Source organism: Rhinolophus sinicus, linkage group LG02 (genome assembly GCF_036562045.2).
Source record: "Rhinolophus sinicus isolate RSC01 linkage group LG02, ASM3656204v1, whole genome shotgun sequence".
Classification (NCBI taxonomy): domain Eukaryota; kingdom Metazoa; phylum Chordata; class Mammalia; order Chiroptera; family Rhinolophidae; genus Rhinolophus; species Rhinolophus sinicus.
This window is the reverse complement of record NC_133752.1, coordinates 79,791,708-79,816,873: the sequence shown is the minus strand read 5'-3', so window position 1 is coordinate 79,816,873 and position 25,166 is coordinate 79,791,708. Positions and strand designations below refer to the sequence as shown.

The window sequence follows — 25,166 nt, the reverse complement described above, 5'->3', positions numbered from 1 at the left end:
GCCCCCTTTTAAAGGGACTGAAGCATTGTCATAAGCCAAAGCCCCAGAACAGATTTCCTACTAGGAAGGAACTGTAACATGGCTGCCTCCATACACACTGAAAAACATCCTCAACCAAATAACAACTTGTTAATGGAATGTTAATACAATGTTGATTATTCTCAGCTAGTATTTTTCCTTCGTAACTTTATGTTAGGAAGTTCATTTAAAATTAAATAGTATTAGCATTTACAGATACCTGTTTGGTGATCGTCTTGGCCAACGTCTTCTGTTAGATTCTGCAAGAAATATGTTCATTAGTACCAAGAAATCACATACCACACTGCAAGTTTTAAAATTCAGTATTTTCATAAACAGCTGGTATCTTAATATCTATAACCTAAATTTTTATCAAATACACTTAAAACAACTATTTTAAACAGTTGGTAGTTTTGTCTTTAAAAGATTGACTTACTAGCTTATTAAGGGTGTGGTAGATCTTATGAATATTTGCCAGTGTTGAGAGATGAGAATTCAGCTGAAAGTCTTTAAAAGAAAAAGGGGAAAAATCAGTGTCATTCATTTCCCACAGTGCAAAGACTATAAAAAACAGCATTCACAAGTGAAGATAAACAAATGTTTAGATACAGTTGAATACTATCTCCATAAATTTGATATTTATTAAATAAAATATAACAGGCAACTACTGACCTAGAAATAAAGTCTAACAATAAAGCTAAAATTCCAACCAAATGTTAGAGTTCATCAAATTTTCATGTGAATTGTAAGAAAAACAAAAATACTTCAGTACTTATAAAATCCTACCAGCAATGAACCTGAACTTAACAGAAAAATATCAATGTTATCAAATTAAACAAGTCACACAAATAGAAGACAGATCTCAAATGAAACTGATCATTTCTCTTTCTCTTTGTCTTCCCCAGAATTACCAGTAAAATATCAAGCTCCCCGGAAGAAACTAATAGACCAACTTCTCAATCATTCAGCAGTTTTTACAGTATATTTATTTTGTTGGCTCTTACACCACAGAGAATAACAAAGGAATCTAAGCCCCTTGCCCTCCCATTAGTCAAACACAGACAAATCAAAGAATGATCCTGCAAGCTGAGCCCGGCAAGCCCTGTGATGGAGTCTGTTACTGCAATATTACATGTGCCACAGAACCAGACACACAGAAACAGAAATCACACTCTGAGAGAAGTAGGCCTAAATCAAAGAATGTATCCACACTGAATTATTTCCAACAGTTGTGGAGTTACTAAATCATACATACAAGACAAATTACGTTGCTCCACCTAAGAATCCCGCACAACATAAAACTTGAAGGTTAAACTGTTAGGCTTTTGAATCTCTAATTTCAAATTATTTTTAGCAAGTTAAGTATGCTAGCATACATATTAGGCTATGTAAAAATTAGCTAAAAGTCTGAATAATGTCATATTTGACTAAGCATTAATAGATGTGTTTTCATAAAATATAAGAAATTACATTAGTTGTTTTTCTTTACTATCATAAAGGTTAGTAAAGGTTAGTCTTGAAAGTAACCTTGAAAAGATACTGTATCTCTCCAAGTTATGCCATTCTGATTAAAAAAGGGGAGGGGGGAATCGCCCTTCATGGGGGTATTTATTCGGGACATGTATCAGATGTCAAGAACAGACCCAAAGAGCAGACTCCACAATACAAGCTGTCTATGCAGGGGGCCTGGACATTCTGGGCTGCGGCTTGGAATCTGGAAAGCAAGCTGATTTCCCTGCCAGTATTTAGAAAGCTTTACTTTCTTTTCTACATGGTGGCAGTAATCCAGTTCTTGGCTGGCCTGCAGGGAAGAGGGGCCAGCAGGAAGCAAAGCCCTGACACTGATGCTCCACTGCCAGGAGCTGCAGGCCCTCCAGGTCTCCACCGCACGTGTATACTGCTCTCCCTACCAGGTGACAGCCAATCACCTACCACCATAGTCACAGCCATCAAGAGGGGTCCAGAGAACCCGAGCTTTTGGCTGAGAGGCAACCAGAACAGGGGCTCAGGCTCTAAATAGGCCTCGAACATAGACAAGTGTTTATTGTTTGGCATCTGAATGGTTCAGCCATATTTAAGGTAAATGACAACATAAGGTGGCACAGAAGCTCTTCCATTTTAATTAGAGCATTGTACAGAAAAGTTTTAAAAAGCATGAGGGGTGTGTGAGTGTATGTCTATGTGTGTATTTACTTACTCATGTTTATATTTAATAAACATGGACAGCGATCCCTAGAGCTAGAAGCAACAGCCCTCTCCTGAGCTGCCAGAGGCAATGGGGTACTTAACCATATACCACCCCCCACCCCGCATCTACTCCAGAGCCATAACCCCCCTTTTTGTGGTCTCTCAATTTAAAAATAGGAATACAAATGATACCTTCCATTATCATCTTGATATTAAATCCTGAGTTAAAACTCCTGGGCACCCCCGCAAAAAACAAAAATAGGAAATTTAAGGGTCATGATTCTTTTTTTTCACTGAGGCCACACAGGAGGGAAGAGAGCAGTGCGGTTTCCAGGGCCCCCGTGCTACACTTGTTCACACCCTGACGTCAATTCACCAGTCAAAATTCACATACAGAATCTAAACGAGTTGTAATAACTACATCCTTCTACACACACACACACACACACACACACACACACACACACACACACGTCCTGCCCAAATAACCACTGTGCTTCACTACCTCTCTCTGGAGTCTTACATCTGGTTTGAATCTCAGGTCTGCTAGTTCTTTAACCTGACCTTTGAATGTCCTCGTCTGTAACATGGGATCACAGTGCCTGCCTGAGAGACATCCTTTACAAGGCCTGGACCAAAGCAAGTGCTCAATAAAAGGTATCAACTATCACCAGATCCTCTTGTACCATTTTTCACACCACCTAGCTTCTAAAAGTGTCTCTAATTTCCGTAGGTCCAAGTCAAGCCCCAGCACAGACACCCCCAAGCTGGCGCTCCCTCTGTGACTGAGGCACATGGCCTGACACATCTCCACAGCCTATAGGGCCTCGCTGCACTCGTACATCACCAACTGATATTCATGACGGTCAAAGGTCATCTCTACACAGTGGAAAACATCTACAGGAGTCATTAAGACCAGGTTCTATACATGAAGTTTCACGTTCACAAACAGAGAACAACGAAGTCCATTTCACAAATCACATGTCAGCAAGTCTCCATTTCCACATCCAATGGCTACCACCGTCACCACCGCGTCATCGCTTCACCCCCTAAAAAAATCAGTAAAAAGTAAAGGAACCAGCAACATGAATCCTTTTTCTTTAGTTTCACCAAGGTAAGAAGAAACTGAGGAGACACAAATTCAAGGAAAAAAAAGACAAAAATGGCCTTAAAAGATAAATCCACAAAAATTAATACATATTAAATTTATGGTTCATCTGTTCAGTGCTCAGGGCAAGTAATAGCCCTTAAAATCTAAAAAAAGATTTCACATCTTTAAGGAATAGATGTTAAGAGTAAAGATCAAATGCTTTACAGAGAAAGTATTTAGGAAAGCACTAACTGATTCATAAAAATCTCCTTCGGCTCATATTTCAATTCCGAAGGAAATGCTACGTTAAGTCAACTTTATTCCACCATCAAAAGGCTCTTTAGAGTAAAGCAGTGACTGGGGTTGACTCTCCTGTGTGACATGCAAACCCTATATTCTAAATTAACAGCAACAAATGGCTCTGTAAAAAGGCACAGCCTGCGTGATAAATAGCTGCTGAAATTATCTTCTGGGTATTCTTACAACTACCAACAAAGGCTGATGGAGCATAAAAGTTTTCTGGGTTGCTGGATTTTTTGTTGTTTTGTAATTACCATTTGCTGTAATCCACGTAACACAGAAGAAAAAAATGTGTGCCTCTGAGAGGGTGCAAGTCCATTCCCCCAAACTACCCCAGGTAGAGAGTCCCACAAAATAGACCAAGACATAAATATCTGTAATGAAACAACTACAGGTAAGTTCAAACAATGACCATCAACCAAGAGAATCAAATTTTAAAAATTAACAGTCTTTCCGTAAGAGGGTAAGAAAACAATTTAAATGTACAAAAATTAAAACCTTTCCTTTATGCCACAGTCACTTGTACAATACAGCTGGGAGGTGATCTCAATTTTAATAGGAACAAAAAGCAATAATACACGTAGGAATAATCTTAAATATGCAACATTCAAACGAAGAAACAATAAAAGCTTACTGAAAAACACAAATACAGAGATACTACATTCCTGGAATGGAAAGTCCCAGTATTATAAAGCAATCTTTCTCCCTTTACTAAACTACAAAGTAACTGCAAATTCCTATTCTTTGCACCTCCCAGTTTCCCACCCCTAAGAAAGAGGTGGGGAAAGGGAGGGAGTCAGACAAACTTGGCAGGTTGGTTCTAAAGTTCATCTGAAAGAACAAACATGCTAGGTTGGCCAAGAAATTGTTGAAAAGAATGAGGAAGAACTTGCCCAGATATCAATACATAGTATAAAGCAGAGGTTGGTAAACTCTCTGTAAAGACCAGATCATAAATATTTTAGGCTTTGTGGGCTATATGATCTCTGTTGCTACTACTTTGCCATTGTAGCTCAAAAGCAGCAATAAGCACTGTATAAACAAATGAGTGTGTTCCAATAAAACTTTATTTATAAAAAAACCAGGTAGTGAGCCAGATTTGGCCCATGGGCTGTAGTTTGCCAATGTCAGATATAAAAGTACATTAGTCCCCTCTTATCCGTGGTTTTGCTTTCTGTGGTTTCAGTTGGCTGAGGTCAACCACAGTCCAAAAATATTAAATGGAAAATTCCAGAAATAAACAATTCATAAGTTTTAAATTGTGTGGTGTTCTGAGTAGCGCGATGAAACCTCATGCCTGCCTGAGACACGCACCATCCCTCTGTCCAGCATTACCCATGCTGTACATGCTCCCTGCCCATTGGTCACTTAGCAGCCCTCTCCCGTACCAGATCAACTGATCAACTGCCAAGTTATCGCAGGGCTTGTGTCCAAGGAACCCTTCTTTTACTTAATAATGGCCCCAAAGCGCAAATGTAGTGATGCTGGCAATTGGGATACGCCAATGCGAAGTCATAAAGTACACCCTTTAAGTAAAAAAAAATGTATGTATAGGAAAAAAACATAGTATATATAAGGTTCAGTACTATCCGTGGTTTCAGGTATCCACTGAGGGTCTTGGAACACACCCTCCACAGATAATGGGGGAGTCTGTACAGTAACTATAATGGTAGGTACGTGTGCAAGACAACAAACGAATGGAAGAGAGTTGATAAACATGTATGTATGCATGTATGTACATATGTATGAACACAAATATAATCAATATATATATAATAAAACTGCATTTTAAATTAATGGGGATGAGATAATTACTTAGTAAACACAGGGGCAACTAGCTAGCATGTGAACAAATTTAAAGTAATTCCAAACTCACACAAACGTGACAGATGGAAGGGGAAGGCATGAGAGGGAAAAGTCCTAATTATAACCTCAGAGGCCTGCACACTCTGCCTCTAGCTGTCTATTCACTCTCATGTCCTATTCATCTTCCCCTGGCTCATTCTTCTCAGTCATAGTGAACTTCCTGCTGTTCTGTAAACCATCCAAGCATACTCCTACCCCAGGGCCTTTGCACATGTTGTTCTCTTTGCCTTGAGTCCTATTCCCTCTACTTGCTCTCATACTTCATCAGGTCACCATTTAAATATCCTGTTCTTACAAAACCTTGCCACACCCAACAAACAGGACTCCTTCACTCTTTATCACCTTGCCATGCTTTACTTCTCTTTATGGTACCACCTGGTAACATGTCATATATTTGTCATCTTCCTCTCCCATTAGGATGTAAGCTTCACGAAGGACTGCTGTATCCCTACTACCTACCAGAACAATATCTGACACATACAAGGTGCTCAGTGAATACTCGGTGAATAAATGAATGCAGATACAAATGCACCAAGACCTAAATTCAGTATGTTCAGGGCATTTTAGTACATCTACAGCATTAGGTCTTCAAATGTGAGAAGCGGCATAGTAATAGACTCAAAAAAAGGTCCAAAAAAGAAGACTGAATCCTGCTTCAGAGTTTAGCTTTAATCTCCTAAGGAGATTCCAACTGAGCCAGAGGGTATGCAAGTGTAAGAGGTAAATATGGCACATTCAAGCAGCAGCATCAACTCTGCTCAATGGCAATTCATCTGTAAGAGTGTTACATGAACACAAAAATGTGATTATGGCTATAAGACTTTAAAGAAATGCGCCCACACTGATCGAGGCTCCCAGGACCGAGAGGGCACCTAAGTCACGGAACCTCTGTCATAGCCCAAGGCTGGTGGAGAAGTGTGAGAAGCACGGCTCTGCGTCAGGGTGCCACACAAGTGGTTTAAATCGGGTTTTTTAAGAAGATCATTTCTATGGCAAATGTGTGGCATAGATGATGGGTGGCCTGGATTTAAGATGGCCTTTCCTGAAGACTACTGGAAGTGATTGGAATGGAAAATCATTAGGGCCCTAAGTTAGTGGCAGTAAAAATGGAGAGGGAAAATGCTGAGTACAGTGGGATTGCAGAATATCCACATTTAACTCAAACAAATTCAACTTTATTCACTTGGCCAACAAAAAAAGGAGTGAGAGAGAAGAAAGTAAATTTTCAATTGTCCCAGTAACTGTCCTCCCTTCTCCTTACTGAGCAGATGATGGGGCAACGTGAATCCCAGTCACTCAACTGCCATATGCCAATCACATGTGCGCAACTCACAACAGTGTATGAGTCTAGTATTTAAAGATTTTTCTTCCCCATAAAACACGGCCCTTAAACGCAAGGTAGCTGCTTCAACTGGTGCTCAGCGGAAGAGCCAGCGATGTGTCCTAACGCTGGAGGAAAGGACTGGCTGCGCTGACAACCCCACCGGGACACCTCCTGAAAGCAGTGCCAGTGACATTTTTAATACAGGGGACTGTCACCTTACATATGGACTTTAGAACTAACTTCTATATAAAATGTGATTGTGCTGTGAGGAAAAAGAACAAGGCCGCATTCGGGAGACGAGAGAGGAGCTGTGCTGCACGTCCTTTCGTCCACATCTCACTTTATTAGCTCAAGCAGGTCAGACAGCTTCGCTGTGGCCAAGCTGGGAGTACGTTACATCTTCCAATTCCCAATCCAAAGTCTGCTCTTCCATTCCAGCTTATTTCTAATCTGATCTATCTTCACGCTCCATAAAAGACAAAAGGAAAAAAGCCAACAGCATTTCCCATGCAAAGTTGTTAATAATCAGGCACACGTAGGGTAATATATGTTTTTTAAGCTATCAAAACTGGCTAAATTTAGAACAACCTACCTTTAAAAAAAGAAAGAGAAAAGATGTGCAGAAAAGGTACCACCAGTAACATGGATGTTATTTCTATTTTAAGTACACTTCTTTCTGTTGGTCACTAAAGCGTCATAAAAGTAGTTTATCATTAGCTAAACTCCAGCTGGCCAATCAGAGCAATGCTCTCAGGTATAAAAGTTTTTGATGCAGCACTATGCACAGATATGTACTTAATAACTGCTGTTTGATGACAATGAAAATGATAAACCAAACCAGTAAATGCTGGGGGGGTGGGGGACCACGGGACACTGAGACAGTGACAGAAAAATGACTGTGTTACTGCCAAAAGAGTGAAACAGAATTGGACAAAATTAAAGGTTATCAAAACCCGAACTCATCCCAAATGTGTCTGGGACAGAACCTGACCTAATGGTACAGGGCTGGGCCTCTCTAACTGGGACTCAACACAGACAGCGGAGGGCTTCTCTAAGCCATGGGTCACCCGGCCCATCCTCCGGAAAGGTGAATTTCACTCAGTCGTATGGAAAAAGAAAACAACTGTGTTACAGCCAAGGATGTAGGTAGCTGAGAGCCACTGTTTAGGTGTGCGTGGTCTCCTTCCTTCTAGAAGAGAAGCGTTCTCTCCTACGGGTTTCAGACAGAGGATGAGAATGTCAGTGATCTCCAGTGGAGACCTCCCTCCGCCTTTGATTTCAATCGCTGAGATTTCGGATTTGTTACTGAAGCACAATAGACTCCAAGTCTTCCACACGTCCTTCCAAAGCTCTACCTGATCTAAGTTATCCGCCCGAAGTCATCTCATTCCACTTATCCCTGCTCACTCCATTCCGGCCACACTTCTTGAATACAAGTGACTTCCTACCTCAGGGCCTTTGCACTTAATATGCCCTCGGCCTCAACAACCTCTGATGCTCACAGGCCTGACAGGTGACCTCACTGAAATAGCTACTCAAGTGTCACCTGGGCACAGAGGTCTCCCCTGACTTCTCTATCCAAAGCTGTACCTCCATCCCCACCAGATTTAGATTACTGCATAGCACTCATCACTTTCTGACATTTTCTAACAGCTTTATTGAGATCTGGTTCACAAACCACCCAAGTCACCCATTTCAAGTGCAGTCAATGTTTTTCAATGTTTTCACAGAGCTGTGTAACCATCTCCACAATCTAATTTTAAAACATTTTCATCGCCCCATTAGCCGTCACTCCCCATTCCTTCCCCTCACTCCTCAGGCCTACGCCACCATAAATTCCACTTTCTGTCTCTGTAAATGTGCCTGTTCTGGACATTTTATATCAATGGATTCATACAATATGAAGTCTTTAGTGACTTGACATTATACTTTATATATATTTACATCTTTATCCTTTGCCACTTCCCTAGAGCCCAAGGTCCAGGCAGACAGGGACTTTCTTTTGCTTTGTTCCCCACTATATCCCAATACCTAAAACAGCAAAAGCCTAGTACATTGCAGGTACCAATAAACAGGAGAATAAAGGCTTTATAAGTACGTAGTCACTGAAGTGGGCAATGTGACCTTGGCGAAGATTTTGAAGCCAGAACTGAGGCCAGATGAAGTGGGCTGAGAATCAAGCAGGCAGTGAGGGAGAGGACTATGTCAAACATAAAAATCCTGCTCCAGAAGTTTGACTGTGAAAGGGAGACTAGAAATGTACATGGGATTGAGCGAGTCTTGATTAGGGTCTCATGATGGTGAGCATGTTTAACATGCAAACGTTAGATTTGCTTAGCATCCTGGAAGGTTACAGTAGCCAGAGTGTAAAGACCAGGTCAGATCACAAGTCAGTGCAGATCTATCTACACATAAGCTCATATGTCTGATTTTAAAAGTACAAAATGCAGGGCAGCGAGTTGGTTCAGTGGTTAGAGTGCAGGGCTCATAACACCAAGGTCGCCGGTTCAATTCCCACATAGGCCAGTGAGCTGCACCCTCCTCAACTAGGCTGAAAACAATGACTTGACATGGAGCTGATGGGTCCTGGAAAAACACACTGTTCCCCAATATTCCCCAATTTAAAAAAAAGTACAAAATGCAATTTTAAGTAATAAAAATCATTAAAAATGAGTTCTACTTTAAAATAACTTGGAATATAAAAATCTACCACAAAGTAAAGTCTACTTGCTTTTGGCACTATGAAAAGTAGTGTTTTAGGGGGCGGCCGGATGGCTCAGTTGGTTAGAGCACGAGCTCTTAACAACAGCGTTGCCGGTTTGATTCCCACATGGGCCAGTGAGCTGCGCCCTCCACAACTAGACTGAAAACAACTTGAGTTGGAGCTGATGGGCCCTGGAAAAACACATTGTTCCCCAATATTCCCCAATAAAAATTTAAAAAGCTTAAAAAAAACAACAAGTGTTTTAAATGATCTACAATATCAACTTACACCTTTGCATACCAACTGACAGCCATTCAGCTATATGAGATGGCGCGAGTATACAGCTCATCTGTAGAAACAAATATATTCATATTTGAGGTCAAATTATTAAAACACAAAGATTTGAAATGAGTTTTCTATATCGCAATACTAGGAAAACCCAAAAGCTAGGTTTGTGGGTCAGCTTCATTCTACATGCCTTTTATTGCTAGAAGTAGGAATTTCTTTATCTGTAAAATGGGTAATAATAGTGCCATCCTCATAAGGATTCTGTGAGGATTAAATGAGTTTTTGCTGCAATGTGCTTAGAACAGTGCCTGGCACACGGAGAGCGTACCTGAGGGCTGGCTATGTCAAATGGGGTGCAGGAATGGTCTGTGCTACCCGCCCAGGGCAGGGCCTCGGTGACAGAGGCTGCAGATTTTGAGCCCTCTCCCCCACAGCCCAAACCAAAGCCAGCACACTAATTAAGCTACTTAAACGAACCCAATGACTGTACATCAGAATCACCTGGGGAGCTTGAAAAAAATGCCACTGCCGGCACCCCAATCCAGATCACTGAAATAAGAATGGGGGAGGGGGGAGCGCTGATCTTTTCTCAAGCAGCCCAAGTGATTCTAACGTGCAAGCAGAGAGGAGAGTTCTGTCCCCACCCTCGACTCAATGGCAGCCAATCCATTCCTGGAACAACCTCACAAAACAGACAGGAATCCAACTCATTCATAAGTACCCTATCAGCATGTAAAAAAAAGATCAAGAAGCATGTGAAAAAAAGATCAACGCCAGGGAAAAGATTACAAGGCTGAAAAGCCAGGCAAAAATGAAAAGAAACAAAGTAGCAGTGACGAAGGTGTTAATGTCATTCTCATCAATAAATATTTGCTACTTACAAGGCAGAAAGCCAACAAGGTGAGCATGGAAAGGGGAAAGCCACTAAGTGGGGGGAAGCAGGTCATCAGAGGTGACGCAGCGTTTTTACTGAACACAAAGATCCAAAGTTAAAGCCATCCAAGCACACCGCTGCTGGCTTTTTCCTCCTAACTCTCACAGGACCCATAAAAGAGGCTGGGAGGAGAAACCATCCACCCAGGAGAGGCGCTGTGCCACCTAGCACCCGTCCTCCATCGCACAGCATATGCCTGTGGGAGCCATCTCAAAGGAGTCGGCCACTTCAGGACACCGGGTCTGGCTGCGCTCCAAACGTAACATGGTACAAAGGGCCCTAGATTCATTCCCTTCACCCCACCCTCCCCACTGAAGAACACACATCTACTCGGGAGTTCTGAGTAAAAATCATCCTTTAACCTCACGAATGTTACAAGAGCGCAGATTTAGGTTCAAGAGTGCAGCTGTGGCATCAGAAAGCCCTGGGTTCGAGTCCCAGCCCTGTGGAGTCCTCGCTGAGTGACTCTTAACCCAGGCTCACTGTGCCTCAGTGTCCTCATCTGTACAGCCAGAATCCCAGGACCCTCTTTCCAGGGCTATTGTGAGGAGGAAATGACATGTTACATGCCAAGTGCTTCGCACAGTGCTGGCCCACGACTATGCACTCATAAAGGGTCATTATTTTAATCCCTATTATTAGAAATGGAAGAGCCTAACAGACTAAACCCAGAAGATCAAAAAGTAAAGACAGGGCAAGAGGAATGACAGGGTGACAGGTCTTTAAAACTCTAACTTCAATAGCCAGTTGCCTGGACTTGAATATACAACTATCCTTCTCAGCTTCCTGTTTAATTAAGAACAAGTGATCTGTGGTTTAATTTTGGGAATGGCATCTGTACAAAGAGATCTTAAAGGGGAAAAGGCTCATCTACGGACAAAGAAGAAAATTTCAAAGATGTTACACAAGAACTACATTAATCGCTCTACTGAAAGGTAAATTTTACATTTTCTGGCTTTTCTGCAATGTAGGTAGATACTTCTTATAGTTTTTAAAATATTAAAAGTGTGTGTTTGGAAAGTACTTAACACATGTCTATTTAAAATAAAATGTAAGAAGACTAAAAATGACTATTTCACCAGTGAGTTGAGAAAAAGTATGGAAATATTTTTGTTTCCCACTAAGAATCCATTTTTAAATGCCGTCTGTTATTGCGAGTAAAACGGCAGAAATGAGAAGAGGAGGGCTGGGAAAGAAGGAATTCATCCGTGACCCTAATCCTGTTGGAGCCCATTCCGAGAAGAAAAGAACCAAAAGTAAAAGAGAGAAAACCATATCAACTGGCTCTGCTGTCATCATTCACAGGCCAGGGACAAAATATGGAATTCCAATGTATCTGCAGGGTTACCACCAGGATTCAACGAGCATTACTTTACTGGCAGTGCTGGAGTCCCAATGCCTCAGTTAGAATCTCAGTGCACTACTTATAAGCTGTGTGACCCTGAAAAAGTGAGTTAACTTCTTCACCTCAGCTTCCTCATCTGAAGAATGGGGATAAGAACCATACACAACCCACCTCCGGGGTGGCTGCGAGAACTACAGGAGTTAATACGGCAAAGCAGCCGAGCAGCGAGAATAATCCCGTGTGTCAGTCCCTCCCATTTCCCTTGGTTCCTCCTACCTCCCTGCACCCACTTTCTGACTTCTCATTTCTTCTCTCACTTCCCGGTACCTCTTTTCAGCCCTCCCCCACGTAGCTCCTGCCCACCCTCTGCTCCCCTCCCCGCTTCACTCTGGGGCCCCAAACTCCCATTCTGCAAACACAGTCCTCAGGGCTGCCCCCTCTGCTCACACAGCCACCTGCCCACCTCACTCCCCAGGTGCACACAGATCCTTTTCTTCAGACAATAAAACTTCAAAAGCTGAATCCACATGACAATTGCTAGCCCTTCCCTGAAGTCTAATTTTACTGACTCCTTATTTGTTCCAAAGCAGCTTAGGCACCAGTTAACCCAGCAGCCATAGCCCCACACTTCAACTGCCCATTACTTCTCTGTCTCCACCACTTAACTAGCTGGAAGGAAGCTCCTTAAATACAAGGACCCCGGTTCAGTCCTGTTACGGCAGCGCCTGGCAACAAGAAAAACCTCCAATGTTTGGTGAATGGCTGAGTGAGGGAATGCCTCGCTCCTTCGGTGCTTCTTAATCACCTCTTTTCCTCTCCAGGCTCTCCTTTTAAAGCCTAACGAGGAGACTGTCATTAGACAGTAATCATTAGCAACAAAAACAGAAAAGTGCCAAGCACTTCTTTGGATACTATGTGTTTTATCTCCTTTATCCTTGAGATCCTTTTTGATCTTGCCTCCTACTTTTTTCTCCTTGGCCCAACCCCCAACTCTACTCCAAGCACACCAGCCTCTTTGCTGTTCCTCCCATGCAGCCTGCTCCCCACTCAGAGCCTCGCGTTGGCATTCCCTCTGCCTGGAATGCCCTGTCGCCTCCATCAGGGCTTAACTTAAAACCTTCTTTGTGAGGCCTTCCCTGACCATGCTATTTAAAATTACATCCTCCACTCCCTCTCCCCCCTCCACCTACAGGGAGGGCTACCTGTGCTCTCCCCCTTCCCTGATTTATTTTTTCTACAGATTTACCTATTTATTATTTGCCTCCTTCCCTGCACCAGAATGAAAACTTCATGAAAGATTAAGAACGGGACCTGGTGTATAGTAGGTGCTCAATAAGCATTTGTTGCCTGAACAACTCCATACCTGGCAGTAGTTATTTCTTATACATGAGAACTCTGAAGTGCACACAGAGCAGTTGAGTAACTTACCCACGGTCACACAGCTAATAGGTAGTAGAGCAAGGATTTGAACCCAGACATTCTGACTCTAGGCCTCACACTTAACTGTTACGTTTTCCTGCCTCCTAAACTGACCCAGATAACAATCAAAAGACATCATCGCATTCAGGCAGCATATCCTAGCACAGTATGTCTTTGGGCCACAAAGAAGTATGAAAAGCCATTTACTGGGAAATCTTTCAAGAGAACAAGTCAACATAGACAGTTTCATGTGGTAAAATAGTATCAAATTTATAATTTATACAGCACTGGTAGTTTTTCTTTGGATTTAATAGTTCAGTAGAAAAGAGAGAGAGATTTATCATACTTTTCTATATTGTAATATCCCCATGAGCAGCAAAATAACAAATTATCAACCAACATGGAGGACTAAAATGATATATATTAAAAGCTAAAAATTATAGTGGGAGGTAGAGAAGTATAAATTACAAGAGGGCACAGGGAACTTTTGTGGGTAATAAAAATGTCCTATATCTTAATTTTAGTAATGCTTATACCAATATAGATATTTATAAAAATTCATCAACCTGTAAACTTAAAAAGGTCCAATTTTACAGCATGTAAATTATACTCAATAAAGTAGACTAAAAAGCAATTAGGACTATCAGATACAAATTCTGGCTAAACAAATATTGCACCGGAAAAAAAAAGCCACAAATATTATTTCCACAGGTAATATTCCCAAGTCAGATCCAAAAAGATGCGCAAGTTACGCTTTAACTCCTCGAATTGTTTTTTCCTAAGGGACAAAGGCGATTAGGGAAAGACAGCAATCAAGGAAGGCTCCATCAGATGAGAACCAGTGGGCTGGCTGGTGTGTCGCTCAGAGTCCTGCCTGACCACCGGCAAAGCAGCCCCCGCAGCTCACACTGCCTGTGTGCTCCGCCACTTCAGTCCCCTAAGCTGCCTTCAAGCAGGACTCCAGGTCTCTACACAGAGTCCAACCAGGGTGGAAAGGCCGATCACTGCTCTTCTCCACCAGCGCCTCCACCAGGAATCGACAGGGACAGGTCTGGATGTTGACTTGGTCAGAAGTCTTAGTTGTGAACATCAGAAACCAACGAGCTAATTTAAACAGAAGAGGGATTTGTTTTTTAAAACCTATTGGATAGTTCACAGACTCCCTAGGAAATCCAGGGAACCAAGCGCATCAGCTATACAACCACCATCGGGGGACTCAGCAGAGTACACCATCCACACAGCCAGGACCAGCCGGCCCAGACACCCCACCCCCCACCCCCCACCGCAGCCTCCACTGATTCTAGAAATAGAAATAGTGCAGCTGCAACCACTGTCCCTGCTCTCCAAAGGGCCTGCAGGACCCTTCCCATCACTGGCCTCCATCTTCCGATTCCCACGCCGAGGTGGGTGTGCCTAAGCAGCTCCTCCAATGAGAGGAGGAGCCAGGTCCTGCCCACCAAGACACAAAAGGATGTGGCTGCTTCTGCCAATACTACTGATCCAGGCCAGCAAGTAATGAAAGGTTCGCAAAAAAGCATTCACAAGAAAAACATTCTCAAAGATGAAACTAAAAAGAATCATACCCAGAGGTAATGCTATTTGGGGAGGATGGGGCTTTTTTCATATTATTTAGCATTTTACTCAGTATACTAGTTTCAAAAACTACAAGCCTACCTTCTAAGATTGAAAATAACTCATTAACAGCATTTTCAATCTAAAAAAAAATTCAAATCTGAAGTGGCTGATAGTTTGTCAACTCAAATACTGGACATGATACAAAAAATATCCTTAGAGCTGAAATAGTCATGCAATAATTGCTAAAATACATGATTCTATTTAAAATGTAGTATCTCAATACCTTCTTCTGCTTAAAACATAAGCCACAAATTATAACCTCTTTTATAGCCAAAAATATTTTTAAATGTATGTTCTGCTTAAAGCAGTAATTCTCAAGAGGTACTTCTAACCTGAATCCCAGAATAAGACAAAAGAACAAGCCATGAAAAACTCTGAACACTAATTCAACCTGACCAACTACAAAAAGGTATCAGCATTAATGTCAGATTCTCAGAAAACTCACCTCCAACTAACAAAGTTTACTTTTTAAATGAAGAAAGCTTTTCATCAATGTCAATGTATTGTTAATATTCAGAAATAAAACGTTAGGACCAGAACTGGTTATGAAACAAAAAGGGGGGGAAGCAGAAGCACTCTAGGCCCCTAAGATCAGGCCTGCCTGAGCCCCTCCGCACAGCGCTGTAGGCCCCCGGATCAAAAATGGACACTTTCACATGCGGACTCCTGGTTCCTCAGCATCATTAGCATTTTAACCTCTTTGAGAATTTCTCCGGGCCACAGACATTCTTTGAAATTGATACATGCATGTGTTTTTAAAGAAATACTATTTAAATCTGTTTGCACATGGCTGACGTCCAAAAAGGCAGAGAATGAATGTGAAAGTTTGCATTCCCTGAAGAAAAATCTAAAGATAATGAAAGACTCAGAAGCCTGCTGGATAGCAAGAGGAAGAATTAAAATTTTCCGGATAATTCACGAACTATTCAAGAGTTGACCAGTTAAGCTCAATTCAGGACATATATGAGGACCTAATAAGCAAGACATCACGGGGACAATAAAGTGGACACTAAGACACAGTCCCAGATCTCAAGGGGGTAATAACCTCATTGGAGAGGGGACAAAAGAGCAAACAAGCAGTTATTGTTATATAAGATAAAATTGAGAACAGAAGTAAACAGTACTTTGGAGATTCGATTCGAGGGAACATGAGTCTGCTAGCAAGGGAATAAGGAACTCAATAATCCAGTTCCATCAGAAGTAGCACTGAAGGCAGTGGGCAAGCAAAGAGCAGTCCAAGGGGAAGAAACTGAGCTCAAACTACAGAAGCTGGTTGGACCCCAGCTTCTGAGGAGTCTGTATTTCGGTAAGCAACTAGGAGCCCTCCAGTTTTTTGGGTAAGGGAATCATAAGGACAAAAATGATTCAACCGGTGATAGAGTAGAGGAGGTTGAGCCTGGCCAAAGGATTACTGGTTATTACAACATATGAAAGGATGGGTCAGACCAAGGATGATGGCAAGAGGTACAGGGAAGAGAGGACAGGCAAGGGAAGAGATCCGGCCGCCCTTTCACTACTGACCAGAGAAAGAGAATGAGAAATGTCTAAGCATCCTGCTTAGGTTATTAAATGAACTGTAGTTTCATTAACCAAATGAATAAAATTGGTCTTGTTTTCCTCTTTGTTTTGCCTACTAGGAAGCTCAGAGCCAAATGCATGGCCTTTGTCTAATGTATGGCAAGCATTTATGTGTAGCCTGTCAATCTATAGTTTATTTTCCTTCCCTTGACACGATTTTATCTGTATTTTGCAGGTCACCTCTAATTATTTCAGAATGAGGCAGAAAATAGATCAACAGATAAAAATGATGGAGACCAAGACAGAGACACACCAAGTAGCTGGTTCAGGGATATACCTGCAGGCTGCCAACCCAGAGCGTTCTCCTCACCCTTCTTCCACCCTAGCAAAGGCCATATGCCACGACAGCTGAAAAATGCCAGATTTCACTTTCTCAACCTCCCTCATAAGTACCAGTGGCATGAGATCAGTTCTAACTAATGAAACTCAAGTGAAAGTAGCCAAGGTAAACTTCTGGAAAAGACCTCTCAGTTAAGAGGGAGTTGTAAGTAAATAAACTTTTTGCCTCACTTTCTTATATATGTATGTCTGGTGCCGCAGCAACCACATTGCAAACATGAGGTAATGAGCCTGAGACTTTTGATAAGCCAAAATACTAAGAATAGAGGAAGAAAGTGATGGAAAGGGTATAGATTCTTAAGTTATCATTAAGACACTGCATCAGCCTTAGAACCTAAAGAAGATAGATAAGAAATCTTACCTCTGGACTTCTTGCTACTGGACAATAAGCTCTACATTTAAGCCATTATTTTTTTTTCTTATTTAAGCCATTTTTAATTGAGTACTGTTACCTGCCAAAAGCATCCTGACATAAGAGAGGTCATCACAAGGTCGGTTTCTGACAGGTTGATTTTTAAACTGCTGAGTTAACAAGATGATAATGATGATGATGATGATGATGATTATTGAGAATAACGCAAAACATGTACTATAGTCAGGAAGAAACCAACAAGCTAATAAGAGCTTCTGAGAGCAGCTAAAGATAGGAACAGAAAAGAATATAATGATAAATTACATTTGATAAAATGTGATCAAGTGTTAGCAGGAGCACTTCTTGAAGGCAGGAAAGAGGAAGAAAAGAGTAAATGTACAGAAGTAATCTAAGGTAGAGAAAATGAGGGAGACTTTCTTTGCTGGCAATGTTATAAACAAGAAAACCTAAAAATCCTTCCCCATGTAAAAGGGTCCAAAAATTCTGTATAAGAAAGATCTGTTTAAATGTATAGCTAAGTTCACAAGAAAATAAAGGACCTCCCCAAAGGCCTAAAATCAAAGAGGATCCTAAAAACCAAAGCAGAAAGTGTAAGTTGATAACGTATAGAAACCTAGGGTTTGAAGAGCTAGGGGAGGAAAGGGGTTGTATTGTGTGCAAAGGGCACCTGCCCTTTGGAATGCAAGATAAAGCAAAAGGTGAAGAAATGACTAGCCTAATATATTCCTTTAAAAAACCCACCATTTTGAAGACAATTACAATTCTTGTTTTCAACTTCATATACTTTATCTTTTACAAGAGCAAATTCCACTGTTAAATGTACACTTTAAAAAACATGTCCATATTTCATATTTACATATCACAAAGGGTTTCCTGGATATTTCACCACAAACTTAAAAACTATATTAATATAAGATAGATATAAACTATATCCCCCCAAAAATCACACATTGCCCAATTTTTCAGCCATGAAGAAAAGAACCATCATTGAATCAGGTACACATTCTGTGTATTTGTAACCATACTAGAAGGTTTCCAAATCTCAGGGCTTTTTGGTAAAATTTTTATCATTAGGGTCATTATTCTTCCAGTGACTATGGTACCAATAGTTTCAAAATACCTTATATATCACATAAAAATGATTTCTCATCTCCAAGCTAATTTTGTGGCCCTCTACATTATTAATTTTTTGAATCATTACACATAAATGGTAAAGGGAACACACAAAGGATACGAGGTTCGGGTAATCAACAGACTAAGAGAATGGTCTCTAATACTTACAAGGCAACTAGACGGAATTATAGGCTGCAGCTAAAATCAAAAACAAAAAAAGTGTAAACCTCTAAAGGTCCTCCACTGGGTTTATCTTCCTCTCTTATTTGCTTCCCATGCTTCTTTGAAAACTGAAGACATCATATATTCCCTTTATTCATCTTTACATTTTCATGGTGGCTTTATGAATGAAACCACCCTAGATTCCATCCTAAATTCTATTAATCAGCCTCCATCACTCAAATCATTTCAAAACCGTTTTTTTTTTTTTCAAAAAGTCCCCTCATCCCTGAGCAATCCAGACAGCCCACGAAATACAAACACATAATTTATATTATCTTCACAAGGGTTACATGTCTCCACTGTGTTCCCAGATTTATGTAAGACCGAACCTTTCTACCTACTGTTTACAACCAGCAGACGCCACAATAAATACACCATCCTAAAAACAATCCTTTATGTTGTGATGCACCTTGAATGTTTTTCCCACAATCAATGTGCTCAATGGTTCAACACTAAGCATTTATTCTACACGTAAAGCCACCAAATGCAGGGGGAAAGAATCAACTTTTGGGATCAAGAACCCCAGTGTGAAAGGACTGCACTTTGCTTTCTCCCCATCCCGCTGACAAAGGGAGGTCTACTAAACCATTTCCAGTCCCAGGGGACTGGGGAGCCTCGGGAGAGCACTCTCAGGTCCACCAGGAATAAAGCAAGAGTTAGCAGAAAAGGGAGGCTCCAAGGGGCGCGCTGCATTCTGGGACTCGTTTCCACAGTTACCCACGTGCACTCAACCCAACCGCCGCCAGGACTACGAGTCCCAGAATTCCGCGAGACCGCCTTTCCCCTTCACACCCGGCGAAAGGAGCCAGACCCTAAAGGAAACCCCTAAAGCGCTCTCCCCTCAAGCCTAGGAGCGGTCGCGCCCCACCAGGCGCTACCCCGGGCCTCCAGCTCCATGCTCCCTGCAGGAAAGCGGGTCCTGAAGCACCAGCCTCCACACCTGACAACCAAAAATTAGAAAACTGCGTCACTGACAAATCCAAGGACCCCGACACCTTCCCTGCGCAAAACCCCCCACCCGGCCTCCACGGCCCAACCCCTCCAGTTCCCACAGCGGAAAACCCGCAGCCCGCGTCCCTGCCCCGCCTCCCAGTCCCGCAGCCGGAGCCCGCACCAGCGCTGACCTCGCTTCCAGCCGCTCGCGGGGGAACCGCGACCAGCGCCAACCTCGGGGCACCTCCCCCGTTCCCTATGTCTCAACCCCGCCCCCTCCCTGGACCCCGAAGCTCAGGGCTCGCTCCCCTCTCCAGGGACCGTGCCTTGATGGAGTGGAATGGGGGGCAGAAAACACCTCCCCAAACACAGTCTGACACCTTAGCCCCCCACAGCCCGGCACAGCCCGAATCTGGACTTGACAGTCGTCTCCCTGCCCCGGCCCCTCCCAATCTCCCTTTCCACCCAACTAGCTCTTTACCCACACCGCACCTCCTTTACCCCTACCCCCATCCTCTCACCCCAAACCCTCCTCTCCTTCCCAATTACCCTCTTACTCCCAATTACCCTATCTTCCCAACACCTGCTCCATCCTACCACCCCAACGTCTGCCCCTCTCACCATTCCCAGTTAGCCCACCACCCTTCCAATACCCCTCCCGCCCGCTGGGCTCCCCAACTATCCCATCACACCCCAATCCCTCCCACCATCTCGCTCTCCCGTTACATCAGCCCTCATCTCCTCGCCCGCCCTCCTAGCCCCTCTCAGCCGCTGCCCCCATTCCCCCACCCCATTGTTTCCCCCCACCCCCGCCAACCAGTCCTCCTTCCCATTGTCCCCGCCCCCGAGCTCCCCTCACACTCACCCGCCTTTCTCACCCAGCCGCCCGCACCGCTCAACCCCTAGGAAATCCTCACCCCTGCGCCCCGCTCGCTCGCTCCCTTTCACGCCCTCCGGTGCCACCACCCGTCCCTGCCCGCTAACGCCTGCCGCCTCCACCTCCCTTCACCCCGGACACTCCGGTCCCGGCCCTTCATCGCACGTCCCGACCCCCCTCCCCCAACACTGAAATGGAGCCAGTCCCCACCCCCCTCACCTCCGCCCTCCTCCAGCAGGCCGGCCCCTTCCCCCCACGCCCGCCCCCGCCCCGCGCAGCCCGCGGCTTCACCGGCCGCCTTGGCCCCAAGAGGGGAAGGGGTGGCTCCCAAGCAGGAGCTCCCCGCGCGTTTTGGGACAAGAGGCGCGGGCGCAGGGACTGCGAGACCCGAGTGGAGAGTGTTGGCAGCCGTCCGGCCCCGACCCGCTCGCTCTCTGTTACTCACTGACAGCGGCAGCATCCGAGTGCATTTTCAGGCAGCTCACACGCCGCTCGCCGCCCAGGATCCCGCGCTCGCCTCGCGATCCCCCCACCGGCTCGCCGCACCTCGGCTGGGAGCTGAGGACCCGCGACCAGGCACTCCCGGCCCGCCCACCTCACCTCCTTCATTGGCTATACCTCTGCTGAGGAACAGCCCCTCCGCGTTTCTCATTTGACAAAAGGCGTGCGGAGAGCGCCGGTTTCGGGCTGACAAAGAGGCCCCGCCCCCTGAGATCCAATGCGATTGGCCCCGGCACCTTATCTTCGTAACGCCCCTGGCGGAGGCCACGCTCTGGAGTAGGAGGTTGGACCCCACTGCTGTCACTCATCCCCGGGGGTCCGAAAGCGCGTGTAGGGGCGAGGCCCGGGAATTGGTCCACCTTGACCCTGAAGCTCCGCCCCGCCGCGGGCGGGATTGGTGGAGGTGCCGACCAACCGATAAGGATGGGTCGGCGTCTGAAACAAAGCACGAAAAGTGTTCCCAGAAAAACCCGGCAGGGGAAGCGCTGTCGGGGCAGCGTTTATCCCGCTGCACCAAACAGAGGAGGCAACCCATCCCTCACGCCTGGCGCAGCGCGTCCGGATCTCTCACTTACTCGCACGCCTCAGAGTGGCTCTCTGCAGGAGCCCAGTCCGCGCCGAACTTGAACTGGGACTTCACTTGCTGTTTTCTACAGCTGGAAACTGGATAAAGAATTACCGCGACGTCATTTCCAGCAAACCCCATGGTGAAGGACAAATTCCCATTTCTTGTACAACAATCCATCCTCTTCCCGTTTTCGAAATGCACTTCTTTTCTGGAGTTAACACATTTACCCCTTCGTCACAAATGGGCTGTTCTAAAGCCTTCGAATGTTACAGGCATCGCCCATCATACACACATCTGTATGCTTCAGTCCGCATACAGGAAATCCAGGACCACGCTCCGAGCTTTGAGCTCAGTCTGGCACATACACTGGTCACCAGCCGTCTAAGGTCAACTAGCGTAAACTAAGCGAACCTAAGTCATTGACGCTGGGAGACCGTCCAGAAAACAAAATTGACTGTTGCTTGGTAGAGAAAGGCGTTAATTTAGGTGAATTCTGACCATTGAATTTCCTAAGAATTGGCACCATTTTCATGAGTTTTGACCAGTTTTTCCAATGCTTTCACACCAACTCATTACACTCACTACATGATTGTAGTGAGTAATACTATTTTGAGATATTAGTGGAGGATCGCTCCCTCCTACCCCAAGGACAGCACACGTGCATCACACACGTCCATCACCTCCTCGTATCCTAAGGCCCTGACCAAGACAGCACCAGAGTATTCCACCCATCTCACCTCAGAGAATGGATGACACTACAAACAACTGGTAATAAAACATCAGTCATTTTGGTTTTAGATTTCTACAGCCAAGGTTTGGAGTTTCAGGGTTCCAAAATTTAGGTTTCAAGTCAGGGCATAAATGTTAAGCCAAAAACAAGATATTTGAAACAATGGAATCAAACCTGTTCCGCTGTCCCACACCACTCCTGTTGTAATAAACTCCATTTAATCCCTAATGTTTCGTTTTTTTAAAAAAATCACATCCTTATAATTTATAAAATATAATCTATAATATTTCTATCATTCAAACATTTGTGAGTCACATCATCTAATCATAGAATCTCAGAATTGAAGGTGAATTTATCCTTCTCAACAAGAATCTCACTCATATTGGTGACCTTAAACCTGACAGAGCATCATCTGGGCGCCATAGAGATGGGTAGTTACCTCTGGACTCAGAGATAAGCCATTCCTTGTTGGGCAAATTTAATTGTAAGAATGTCCATCCATACTAACAGCAGAAAAGCTGATCCTGAATTCTTTATCCCATTTATGTTTTCAACCTATTCTACATCTAGAAAATAATAAATTATATTTAGCTTATACAAGTTCATATTTTGTACATGTAGTATTCGTATGGGATTTTTTTTTTACTTCTTATTATGGTACTTCAAGGGCTAAGGCACAGTTGTTTTTTTGTACAGAAATGGGCTTGCTTCTTGACTCTACTAAATTCAAATAAGCCACAATTAATTTGTGTTAGGTAGCCATTTGCTATATGAATTCATTTGCAGCAAACTTTGTAATAATGTATTTAATGCTTAAGCTACATAAGGGACCTTCCAGCTGCTTTGCCCCTGGCACCCAGCTCTCTTCTGGCACAGGGTGTCCATAAAAAAAGTATAGAATGTACAACTTTGTTATTTCTCAGCATAATTTTCAGTGGGGTCAATATGATTATTTTAAAATAAAAAACAGACTTAGAGAGTAATTTACACAGATTTTTGTAGTGGGTCAGTTGTAGTCTGAAGATTGAGAGGTGAAGCTCATTATTATTCTGCCAAACCTTACTGCCCCCACATTTTATGAATAAAATAGTTATAATTCAATGACTACATAATATTCTGCAAACGCTACCCCATTGTTTTAATAATCCACAAGATTATAAACCTTTGAGGGCAGGAAACTTGTTACATTAATCTTTATGTCCCTAGTACCTAACACACTGCTTTCAAATAGTAGGTACTAATTAACTGTTCCTTAAAGTGAACTGAATGTTCACTGTAATGAAATTTTAGATCTGGAAGGAAGCTTAGAGATTATCAAATCCAACTTCCTCATTTTAAGAATATGAGACTTGAGGTCCAAAATAGTTAAATGTCTAATCTGATAACAAAGCATTAATTAAACTCAAATTTCCTAACTCCTAGGTTAGGTATTTCCCCCTGCACCACACGTCCAAAGCTTCAAATTCCAAAGATGGGTAAACTACTTTCTCCTCCCCCTTGAAATTTATTATATCAATGTAATACAAATTCTATACTTCAGAACTGGAATGTTGCCTTTTTTTATGAAATTCAGTAAGAAAACTTTTCATTATATATTTCAATTTTTTTCATTGATAGCATTCCCAAATAACTTGATCCCTGTGAGGATGTTTACTGAGACAATATTGTTACACTTCTGTGTGTTTATATTAAATCCTTGGAGAAAAAAGTGAATAATTGTCTTGGGACTGTGATGGGTAGAGATATTTGGGAATGCAGTCTCTCAGCATCCCCCTTCACCAGGGTACTGCTTTAAGGTAATATTAAAGCAAGTTATTGTGTGTCAACTGATACCAAATTTAATTGGAATTTTTCTATGTTATTAGTTGTATAATATTAATTTTAATCAGATATATTTTCAAATACCCTAAGCCTGCATTAAAATTTGATTTGGAAAAGTGTAGTGAGAGAAAAAACAGCAGAGCTCTTTAATCAAATTTTAAAACTTTTCCCTAAATTCTACAGACCCCATTATAGCATGCTTTTCCTGCAGATGTTAGGGTTGGGGGTACAGAATGAAAAATGGCATAATCCTCAGGACTGAAATAAAGTTGGGTCTGCTCAAACAAATAGATAAATGTGTTCCTGGTAAGAGTTAAAGAGAATAAGAAAGAACACATGCCAGGGTGGAATAATTCAGCCTCAGATTACAGAGACAGCGTATGTAGAACTTCACGAGTCACAAAAAGTCAAACTAAGGGGGTTTCCAGGATATGGAAATGGGGAAAAAAGAAAAAGTAAATACAGTTGACCCTTGAAGAATGCAAAATTGAGGGATGCTGACCCCCCACATAGTCAAAAATCCACATAACTTTTGACTCCCCAAGAACTTAACTACTAATAAATAGCCTACTGTTGACTGGAAGCCTTTCCAATTACACTATTGATTAACACATATTTTGTACATTATATATAACATAATGTCTATTCCTACAATAAAGTAAGCTAGAGAAAAAAATGTAAGAAAATCATAAGGGACAGAAAACACCTTTGTAATACTTACTGAAAAAAATCTATGTATAAGTGGACCCACACGGTTCAAATCCACGTTGGTCAAGAGTCAACTGTGTATCTATAGAGGTCAGGATAATTTATTTCTCCAAACTCATAACCAACTGACAGTTTGCCAACCCCAAAATGATAACCTTTTTCAGTGCTTCCAGTATGATAGGCACTACTCTAGTGCTTTGCCTATAAATTATTCCACCACCCAATGTACTAATATTATCCCCAATTTACAAATGACTTAACTGAGGCTTAGAGAGCTTTAGTAACTTGCCACT

The 25,166-nt window shown here is 42.9% G+C and overlaps 1 protein-coding gene across 8 annotated transcripts in view; it reads right to left on the bottom strand.

Annotated features, from left to right (window-relative positions):
- Positions 1-21,149, bottom strand: part of DCUN1D4 (defective in cullin neddylation 1 domain containing 4) — a 66,677-nt gene extending 45,528 nt beyond the window's left edge. For 3 of the 8 annotated variants that reach the window (XM_019741032.2, XM_019741036.2, XM_019741034.2), the window contains exons 1-3: positions 20,991-21,149; positions 455-525; positions 239-278 (exon numbers count right to left, since the gene is read on the bottom strand). In XM_019741032.2, coding sequence (XP_019596591.2) covers positions 239-278; positions 455-525; positions 20,991-21,015 — 136 coding nt within the window. In that variant the 5' untranslated portion in view covers positions 21,016-21,149. Of the gene's footprint in view, positions 1-238; positions 279-454; positions 526-18,681; positions 19,575-19,613; positions 19,676-20,585; positions 20,689-20,990 lie in introns of those variants that run through there. The other 5 variants (XM_074324672.1, XM_074324674.1, XM_019741033.2 and 2 more) reach the window with 5 other exon arrangements.
- Positions 21,150-25,166: the final 4,017 nt, after the last annotated feature.